The sequence below is a fragment of the Siniperca chuatsi genome, linkage group LG10 (assembly GCF_020085105.1).
Source record: "Siniperca chuatsi isolate FFG_IHB_CAS linkage group LG10, ASM2008510v1, whole genome shotgun sequence".
In the NCBI taxonomy this organism is placed as follows: Eukaryota; Metazoa; Chordata; class Actinopteri; order Centrarchiformes; family Sinipercidae; genus Siniperca; species Siniperca chuatsi.
The window spans coordinates 21,253,771-21,264,809 of NC_058051.1; the positions used below are offsets into that span (position 1 = coordinate 21,253,771).

General features: G+C 40.7%; 1 protein-coding gene across 17 annotated transcripts in view; it reads right to left on the reverse strand.

The window, feature by feature from the left end:
- LOC122883387 (serine/threonine-protein kinase WNK2-like) overlaps window positions 1–11,039 on the reverse strand; it is a 45,106-nt gene that overhangs the window by 30,198 nt on the left and 3,869 nt on the right. For 7 of the 17 annotated variants that reach the window (XM_044211980.1, XM_044211982.1, XM_044211981.1 and 4 more), the window contains exons 1-2: window positions 10,466–11,030; window positions 9,246–10,073 (exon numbers count right to left, since the gene is read on the reverse strand). In XM_044211980.1, coding sequence (XP_044067915.1) covers window positions 9,246–9,893 — 648 coding nt within the window. In that variant the 5' untranslated portion in view covers window positions 9,894–10,073; window positions 10,466–11,030. Of the gene's footprint in view, window positions 1–9,245; window positions 10,074–10,465; window positions 11,032–11,039 lie in introns of those variants that run through there. The other 10 variants (XM_044211991.1, XM_044211990.1, XM_044211989.1 and 7 more) reach the window with 5 other exon arrangements.

Below are 11,039 nucleotides of genomic sequence, written 5' to 3' on the forward strand. Positions count from 1 at the left end.
CCACTTTCTATTAAATGAGTTTATTACTGTAAAATGTCAGAGGTAAACAACAGCCAAATGAATGAAACATAAAATAATTGCTGACTGTAAATGATATATTGTTAAATATTTGAGTTTCTAAGTCACTCGTGATATTCTGAAATATGGGAAAGGCAAAAACAAAATTTAAAAATTCTGCTGATTAGTCTCTTGTATTAATGGGCCTTTATGAGGGGGTGTCAAGTACCCGCTTCTCAACAAATAAGGTTGGTACTGTCACTGGTTTGTGTGTTGTTGTGTTTATAAATGATCAAAAACAATCTGCCTTTCTTGACACTCACACAAAAATATGGGACTGGATCTTTATTTTCAACCCCACAAAAGTACCCTCTATGAAATGAACAGTCCTTTCCTTTGGCTTAATGCTTATGGTGCACACACAGCATAAAACAGAAAAGGCCAGTAGCAAAGCAGAGACAAAGATAACAGGCTTTATTAAGAAATAGTAAGAAAGTAAGAGATCTTAGGACCATAATGTTTTTGTACATTGGCCCAGATGGGTCTATAAAATGACCAAGCAGCTGACCCAACTCACCATCTAAACACCAACCAGTCTGTCTTACGTAGTGCTCCTTATTCTCACAGTACCACAGATGAGAGAAAAACAGTTCACAGGTCTTTACCTAATATTCAGATCTCTAAGATCAGCGGACTAGTGAGATCCACAACCAGAGGAGGAAACTCATTAGGAGTGTAACAGGTTTCAGCATTAGTCCTAATTATGGCAGCCAAATTACACGCTCTAAACGTGGTCTCAACTTGGTCTCTCTCCACAGCTTTGTGTTCCTAATTACAATTTCCTCTTTCCCCCATTAACCTGGCCTCATTTTGACCCTTGGTTAACAAGGAGCAGATTAGCATCATTTGGCTTTAGTAACAATAGTATGACAGGGATTTATATTCAAACAACCTCCATTGTAAAACCTAGACAGCTAAACCCAGTGTGCTCGATATGTGTCACAACATTTGGCCAAGGAGAATTAAGAAAGGAAATATTTCACTCCAGGATGTACTTGTAAAACAAACTAAAACCAGACTCTGATGAAATCATAAAGACATTTAAAAAATTTCAATAATGAGGATGTTTGGAATCATGGGACATGAACCCTGGTTGCCAGGTTGAAGAAGGTATGCTAAATTACTTGGCCACCCTGCCACCGTCTGCACCCATCCTCCATAACAGATGACTATTGCAGTGCTTCCGCTGCCGTAACAAAAGCTGGTGCAGGGCAAGCCATGAGCCAGCAGACTGCCCGCAGCTGAATGGTATCCCATCAGTCATGACTGCAGGAGAATTTGGCCAGCAGCTGTGCTGGTTACTCTGTTTTCTCTATTTCACTGTTACCCTGACATGCAGCATCTCTACACCCAAGCTGTGCTAACTGGCATACTGGCACTCAGGGTGGTACAGTATAATATTTTAAACGAGGAAGAGCTGCTGAAAGGTACAAAAATGTGCATGCATCACCTAGCCTTGTCAAAGAGGAGCCTGAAAGACAGGAACACCGTCATGAATGACAAGCCACTGCGATACTGTGATAATAAGACAAGAATACTATTGAAACCAGCTTATGACCAAATGACTACTCTACTGTTTGGGTGTGAATGGAGTGAGCTAAGAAAAATGAGGGGAAAGAGATAAGGAGAAGCCACGAGGAGGAGATGTATGATACCACCACATGCACAGTTAGTTAACAGGAATAAAACAGGGCAACAACAAAGCATTATGTCACATATGCACTTATAACTAAAATGAACTGTAAGTAGACCTTAGTGAAAGGCACTTATGTATTATGTATTTGTTGCATGGGTGTTTACGTGTATGAGTGTGTCTGGCTGATTGTGACCGGTAGTTAGCCAATGTGGATTAGGGCATACAAACCTCCTATAAACCTCTTTTCTGTCACAGACTAAAAGCGTAGGCTGACAAACAAACATTTCTTTGACGCAGAGACAAAGAAACAAAAAATTCAGATTACACACTTGCCTCCTCACAAGACTAATGCTGCTTATGCAATGACCATGACAACTGCCAACTGATCACATCTTTGTTTAGAGCGTGACTGACGCTGGATTTTTGAGGCCAACGCTGATATAAATATTTGAGTTTTAAGGATCAGATAAGTACCTTTAAATACCTGGCAATATTACTATTTTTCTCACATACACACACACAAACAGATAGTCTACTCTCAACAAGGATCACTCAAATTTGCTGCAGTGTTATGACAAAGATATGTAATGAGGTATAGGATATTTTACAGTTGAACTTAATAATTAAAGCTGACTGTAACAGAAAATATAACATCAGCAACAACAACAGCAAATTTCTGAATTGCAAACTTTACTGGAAATTCATTTTCTAAAAATAGATGTAAACAAAAAGGCTTGTAAAATTATATTAAATAATGGTCAAATATACATTAAAAAAATCATAAAAATATTTGTGTACTGCAATATTCTTTTTGCATTTCTGCTAATGTACATACATATGTATATACGGACACATCTGTGATAAGCCAATTAGGGCTGCAACAAGTGATTAATTAAATATTAATTAATTTATTAATTAATGAATTAACAATTGATTAGTCTGTCCATTATTTCTTTGATTAATTGATTACTATTTCCCCCCAGGGATCAATAAAGTATTTCTGATTCTGATAATGATTTAGTCTATAAAAAGTCAGAAAATAGGGAGAAATGGCCATAATAATTTCCAATAGCCCAAGGTGATGTCTTCACATTGTTTTGTCTATCCAACAATCCATATATATAAAAAAAATTACATTCAATTTACAATGACATAAACCAGAGAAAACTAGCAAATCCTCACATTTGGCATTTTTGCAATTTGATTCGACTAACTGAGTAACTGAAATCTTTTCAGCACTAAAGCCAAAACAGGCCTGCTAATGTATTGGCTAGGCTCCAATCTTCTAAAGGTAACTCTGTAAAGAGAAACAGTGAAACAGAGAAAGAGACAGAGAGGGACCCCATGGTGTTCTAATGATTGTTGAAAGCCTCCACCATTAACATATAAAATGAATACACTTTTATAAATAAACTCCAGGGAAAAAGCAGAGGCACTACTTCACACAGCAAATACCTCATATTCAATGAGGGTGATTATTGTTTAGACCATCATCTGCTGACTAAATTGATTACAAGACAAGATGCTCGAACCCTAACCCAAAATCCAACTGGCTCACCACCTTGGCTAAACAACTACCTGAGGGAAACCTTGGTGTTTCTACACCATAACTACTAATGCGGTAATAATCACTAACATCATTTATCCTATATTGTGATTCTACAGTCAAGCAGCAAAGATCAAAATAGGCCATGTTTTCTTAGCTTTTTCATTTTTAATTAACAAGGCTTCATAGTGGACAGGAGGCAGCATTAACCAGTGTGTCCAGCAGAACCTGAGGCACGACAGCTGATGGTGACATCTTCAACAGACACTCCAGCACAGACACTAAACATCCATGGTTAATGGTAACACACAGATATTCAGACGCATTGTAAAAACCATACAGTAGCTAATACAGCTAGCTACAAATAACTGTGGTGCTATGATACCCAGGGTGGCAATTTCACCCAGCTGCTCTGAACTTCAAATATTCACAAATGTGCTCAGTGTAAATGACTAAAGCCTAATGAAGCCAGAGTGGACTTGTGCAAGCCAGAAAGTGTGGACAGTGGTGCACATGTGCCCCTTTTCCCACATCACTGATGATGAGTGTTGGAGCTGAGACAAGGCAGAGAAGAGTGGTGTGCTGTGTGTAGAAGTCCTGAGCCGAACTGGGCAGCCTGGCCAACCCCCCTCCCTTGACCATTTTATCAGCCGCTGCAGTGTGGGGGCACAGAGCCAGAGAGACAGCCTTGATTCAGCATAATACCCTGACCCAGACTAAACACCACACAGGCAAAACACAAGCAAGGGTTTTTCCTGCATGGATAATTTAAAAGCAGCCCTCGTCCTTAATGTCCGAGGCACCTTTGCTAAAACTCGCCCAGGTCATCAATAATAAAACCAATTTCAAGAACACTGTGTTAAATGCATCACTGCCAACTGTAACTGCAACTACTACTCAGAGTTGCCATAGGTAAAAAGACAGCATAGCAGCAGGATATGCTGGCTTATAAAATCATATTCATACTAAAAAGATGGCTTAAATTTGTCAGGTTTGACAGACAGAGGGTCCTGGGGCTAAAGACCGCAGTATTTCTAATCACGCTGCAGCCTCTGCCCGGCTTGCTGTGTCATAGCCGAGGTCCTACACACACATGCACACACAAGCACTGCGTGCTAGCTCCGCACGCTATTAATAGCAGATTGTTATTAACAAGCTAAAACGAAGCTGTCCGTATGTAGTCTGCTTCTTTGTTTGCCACGTAAGTAGTTTGCCTTAAAATTTGGCAGATTCTTGTAAACTTATTGCTGCTTACCAGCAGGTGAATCACAGCAGAAGCAGAGGGAGGAGGACAGCGGATAGGAGGAGGGACTAATACTGACTGACGTCTGTGTTCTTCATTCTTTCTAAACTTCACTCAGTATTTTGATGTATATGTTTTAGTGTATATGGTGTTTTTATGTATAGGATTTATTTTATTAACATTTTACATTTGTTTCCAGTGAGATATTGAGTTGATTTAGTGACTTTGCTGTTACTGCTCTTGAAAGAATATTTTGTTATATTTAAAATATTCATTTTATTTATCGCAAATCATATAGTCATCGCAATATTGAACAAAGTTATCGCACATCGCAGATTTTCCTCATATCATACTCACTGAATCCTGTTATGATCAATGAAGACAACACTATAACAATCAATCAGTCAGATGTTAAAGCACAGCAAGCACAATTTCATATTTTGACCACTTGATAAGCAATATGTGTCAGCTATAATAAAAGTCTGTCCATTGCTGTTTTTTTGTTTTTGTATTTGCAGTATACTGTAAGGCGTTTCTTTAATTTATTTTTCTTTTTTTTTTAAACACAAATACTCATAATCAGCATAACCTTGCTTGTGGGCTCTTCAACTGTAGTAAATGAGGGGGAGAGCTTTCCCCATTTGACAACACTCTAATTCTCGCAACACTAACTACAAGTGGTGTGTGCATGCGTGTGTTCCTAATGGCCTTTACCAAAATATGAATATATACAAAAACTGGTTGCACAAAGCATAAATTAGTTTAAGAGGAAAAGTAAGCTGATTTTGGAACATTTATTTCCAGGCATTCGTTCCCTTTAGACAATGTGGGACTAAGGCTATGGTGTCAGACTAAACTGACATGCCAGGTTAGTCACGTTTTAACAGTCAAGACCTGCTCTGGTTTTACAACTCTGAGCTACATGGCTTTGATAGCTATTTCTTACTATATGCAGCCACCCCAGGGAAGGAGAGGGTGAGGAAGAGCAGGTAGAAAAATTCCCACTTGTACTAATATACTATACACACTTCTTTCGACTTCTGAGATTGTATTTGCGTTGTTCATTCAAATTAGTCTCAACTTTTACCTCTCTTCTCTTTTTTTTTCCTAATTTTTTCTGACAGTGCAAAAAGTTTTTAATAATGCTAGAAAAAGACTGTCTCATATGTAGGTAGATCTAGATTCCATTAACAAGCCTTTTAACAAGCCTGTTGGAGCTATACCACAGGCCATATTGCTGTGGCTCTAACAGGCCTGTCCTCCTTCCCTCAGGGTCTTCAGTTGGCTGAGTGGCACGGGAGCTCAGGCATGCCTGAAGATGAGGCCATTGATAAGGCACGGTTAGCTACAGCCACTGGGTCTGGCTGCCCTTGCTTCCCTGGGCCTCTTAATGCCAAATGGGCTGCAACTAATGACCCACTTGGGCATCTCCAACTTTTTTTTTTCTTTTGCCATCTGAGAAGTCAAGAAAAAGTCTTGTTGTTAGCGCTATACATGTTAATCCGAAGAGACAGCCATAAACTATGCTCAGAAACACATTACCATCCTATAAGATGGCTCAGTCTAATCTACCATTACAGCAAAATCCAGTGTTTGGAACCAAGACATTGACCTTGTGAGTCATGGTGTCATTTGCTGGGTTTGTTTGGTTCAAGAACGCCCAAATCTCCAGCACACACTTAAGCGATAGGCAGCTTCGTATCACTGCCGTGGTATCTTTGCCAGCTCTGCGTTCACAAGCTGAGAACCATCTTAATCAGAACAACAAGCTCACTGCCAAATACCACAGAGAAGTCTGCACAAAGTCAGAAGTAAACTGTCTGCCAGTGTGCACACAGCATTCAATACGAGATAAAAATCTATACACAGAGCCACAATTGGGAGAAACGGGAAGCTTCCAAAGTTTAAAAAATAAATTCCAGTGAGCAATGATAGAATGAGACAAGGCCGACAGAAACACAAGAAGTGTTTCTTCTCGACAATGAAAAACTCACAACAGGCATCTTTCTCTCAGATTAACATCCTTGCCTGAGCCAGGGCCATCTGTGTTATGCCAGGAGCCTGGCACAGAAACAGTAATGTGGGGGAGATGGGCATGGGAGGAAAGGGGCAGGGGGGAGGAAGAGCGAGAGAAAGAATAAACACAGGACTAGATTAAAATTTCTAGGCAAGAAAGCCATGTGACCATTGGAAGGAGGGAAAACAGTGGAAAAACACAGTCATATCTCTTTCTCTCTGTCTTCCACAGAAAGCTCCTCTGTCTTTCACAACAGTTCTCTGAACAAGGAAAAACTGGCATCATCTACATGAAACACTGAAGAGTAAACACGCATAACATAACAGCAGAAATCTTGCTGTTGAATTTGACCAAGAACATCTGGCGGGATTGTGGGCAGCGTGGGTTCTTGGCTCAGACAACCAGTCTTTATAGTGACTCCTCACATGACACAGAACAACATTAAGCATGCTGATAAATCCCACTGGAGCTACAAACTTTCTCTTTAAGGAAGTCAATAAAACATTGCTGCACTAAGATGAAGAGTCCTCTGGCCAAGCTTAGTACACCTACTCAGATCTAGGATGTGTTCAGTGTACACCATTACACAATGAAGCACCTCTAAACCTTGTCCAAATGACTTTACATTAAATGGCACTTTGATTGTGGCTTTATGTTCTAGAATAGCTCAAACATACTTTGAAATATCCAAAATGACTAGAGCTGAAACGATTATTCGATTAATAGATTGCTGCCAATTAATCTGTCAAATTTGATAATCAGTTAATTGTTCAAGTCATTTTTTAAGCAAAAATGCCAAAATTCCCTGTTTCTAGCTTCTCAAATGTGAATAGTTGCTGGTACGGTTTTGGACTGTTGGTCAGACAAAACAAGACATCTGAAATAGAGCTTCATGTTAAATTTATTATCGATTAATATGCAGATTATCTTCTCAATTAATTATCTGGTTTATAAAACACCAGAGAAGAATGAAAAATAACCATTACAATTTCTTAGAGCCTGAGGTGACATCATTATATGTCTTGGTTTGTCCAACCAACAGTCCAAAATCCAAAGAGAATTGATTTACTCTAATGTAAGACAAGGAAAAAGGAACAGATTCTCACATTTTAGAACCTGGAACCATCACAATATTTCGATCGACTAACTGATTTATCGACAAATAGTCGCAGCTGTAATCTGAAAATATCACCTTATCCAACTGTTTTTTAATGGAAGACCGTCAGCTCAAAGTTACAATACATGTGAGAGCAACCAGATGAGAACATGTTTGTGAGAGAGGACCATTTGTATTGTGATTAACATCCATTATTGATTGTCCACTAGAGGGAGTTTTAATATGTGGCACTAGGGGAGACTAAAATACAATAAATTGCTTCCGGTTCCACATCCTATCATCCGCTGAGTCCAGTTGCAGCTCAGTTGAGGGAGTTGAGGGAGATGTGGGATTGCTCACCGCTACTATCAGTCTGCATGACATCATCATCCAAATGAAGTCATCATGACAGTGCTACTGTATCTTTACTCATTCCTAGCCATTGGCATGTTATCGTCAAAGTCCAGTGATGAGATGTGTCACTGCCTTGTGATGCTAGTCATACAAAAACAGGTGTAGTTCTTTCAATGCATCGAACAGTCTGCATTCTTTAGTCTCTCAGGCTACTGACGCAGCATGTTTTCAGTACCCTAGGCATTAGTATTCATTGAGGCCACAGGACCACCAAACGGTTCCCAGCAGGTTACAGCTGACTTCAGCTGCTTCCTGTCTGCATGTTATGAGCTGTGCTACTGCCTACCTCCTGTTGCACAGAGGGAGGGAGGTAGGCAGTAGCACAGCTCATAACATGCAGACACACTGCTGGGACAGAGCACATACAAGCATCTCCTGCACTGTCCGATCTAATAAGTATGCTCAGTGTCATTACATTATCAGCTGGGCAAATGACTAGAGCAAAAATGAAGGATGGTTGAACGTAAACTGTTGAAAATGAATCCTTAACAATTTAAATCTTAATGGTGAAAGAATAACAAATCACAGTACAGGTTTTCTTCCTTTGAGGGGACCAGTGATGCTCACTGTAGTCCCCCTTAAGCCTCCTGGGAGAGAGAGGGAGAGAGAGAGAGATAATCCCTGCTGCAGTCTCCAAAGGACGGAAATAATTAGTTAATACCTTTGCACAGTCTAAGCTAGTGATTTTCCTGTGTCTGTGTAATGCGACAAGGTAGACTCTCCTTGTGCATTTGCAAAATTGCTGATCACTATACTTTAGTGGTTGGTGCGTCTCCACGTCAGCAGCTAATGCTTGTAGATCACTTTTTCTGTGTAAACCATTTAAAATTTAGTGGGAATCCATTTACACTTTAGTGGACTCCCTTGTGAGACTGATTGACAGCTCCCTGAAGACATCACCATTATACTATCATGATGTGTGAACCTTGACTGACAGAGAGGTGAGCACAGAGAGAGAGAGCTTCCTGTGAGAATCAGGCATTCCTCCACTAATATAAATCACTGATTAAAAATAAAAAAAACTATTTGTTGTAGAGAACAAAAACGTAAAGACAGCTAATACTAAATTACATTTATTGTTTGAAAGTGTTTTCCACGCTCATCTGCAAGTATAAGAATTAGGAAAAAAGGTGGTGTGTGTGGCTGTTGCATATGCTTTGTCTATTCTGTACTTACACTATGCTTGTGTGTCACAGAGAGAGATTGTAAATCAGATAGACAGTTTTAGTACTTTACCTGCAGCTCACACCAGGCAACTTCCACCCAGGTCTCAGTATCCAGGCCCTTGTAGACCGTCTTAAAGGACCCTCTCCCCAGCTCAATGTCAAATTTGAGGAATCTTCCTCCTGGAGATGTGGAGACTGCCTTCATCTCTGCCTCCTCCTCATTCTCCTCACTGGCTGCCTTGATAGCGGTTTTACCAGCATCATTGCATGTAAGATTTAATGCATCTCCACCTTTCTCCTTCTCCTCATCGGCACTGGCGCTCTCTGTTGCACTGTCTTTTTGCCCACCTTGACTTTCAGTGCTGGAACCTTCCTGTATCCCGCAACTAGTCCCCCGCGTCCTGTCTACTATTGTTCGCAGGTTTATGTTTAGGATCTTACTCCTGTTATCACATTCAGGTGCTTCAAAGGCCTGTTCATCTGTGTCCGAGAACCACAGACTTCTCCTGATGAATCTCTGATGCACATTCTTCTGATAACTGGAGGAAGGATATGCACTGGGGCCACTCCCACCTCTCACTACTGAGTCCACAAGATTGACATTTCCATCACTCATAGTCTCATACATATTTAAGGCCAGTTCACACTGAGAGTTGGGTACAGATGGACATTTCAGTTCTTGGTGGACCTCGGAGTTTGAATTAGCTTCCGGCTCCATGGTGATTTAAAAGTTCAGTCACTTAGGTTTCCAGGTCATTCGTGCCATGGCTAGACTTCCCAACATGCAGATTTAGAGATGAGTACCTGCAGCGCCCACTCGGTGACGCAGTTTGCCAGCAGAGGCCCCTAACAACACTGGGATGGATGGCATGGATGAGATTTCATCCAATATCAAGAGCTGCAAAAGAAATGTTGCCAGTTAGTGAAACAGAATCCAACAATTTCCGGATGTGTAGGGCAATGCTGAAGCTAATGTTAGCCTATGTATTGGTTTTATGGGTGTCAATAACGTTACGGAGTTTAAGTTAGTTGGTGTCAATAAAAGCAGGTGGATGAAAAGACAAGCCCACGAGTTAAACCCATATTGTTAGCAGAAGCCATCACCGACCAGGTGAACGAAAAACTAGCAAGCTGGCTGTGACGACACAAGTTAACGTTAAGTTTGGCAATACATAACTAGCTAACGTTTTATGGCGTCAACTTACCGTCACCATTCAGAAAACAATAGGTTAACTAGTCTTCTAACATGCTATTTACAGTTACATTTAACCAAGGTGGGACACGACTTACCCTAGTTCAAAAAGCGAGGAAAATCGACCAAACAACCTCGGCTACAGTCACGCTAACGATACACGAAACAGACAGACCTGCCAGGTCCAGTATTAAAAAAACTCGCTAACATTAGCCGATTGTCCATGGGAAAATGTGGACTTTAAAACGCCCTATCTGTATATTATCCCCATTTTCACGTACAAGAGCCACCCAAACGACCACAAATAAATGCAGGTTCAGCTCTGCCTTTGCTAACTAAACACAGACCCCATATTAACGAGAGAAAAAAAGACCAATACGTTGTATTTATCTCCTTTCTAGTCCCCGCATCCCTCTCCTCGGTTACAGCCAACGATGCCGCGTCTCTCCTTCGTGGCTGCTGTATGCGGAGCGTGTAGCTAAAGACCAGTCGGTCCGCTTTAAGACACGGGAAATTAGTTTGCCTGTCGTCCCGTCGGCAATTAATTTACGTGGAGAACTGTTTTCGCTTGTCATCGCCTCTCCCCATTAGGTTAAAACAACGACGAGGCGCACAAATGTGTTTCCCATTCAGCTCGCTTGGTTCCACGCCCCTAGTAACGTCTGGAGGGAC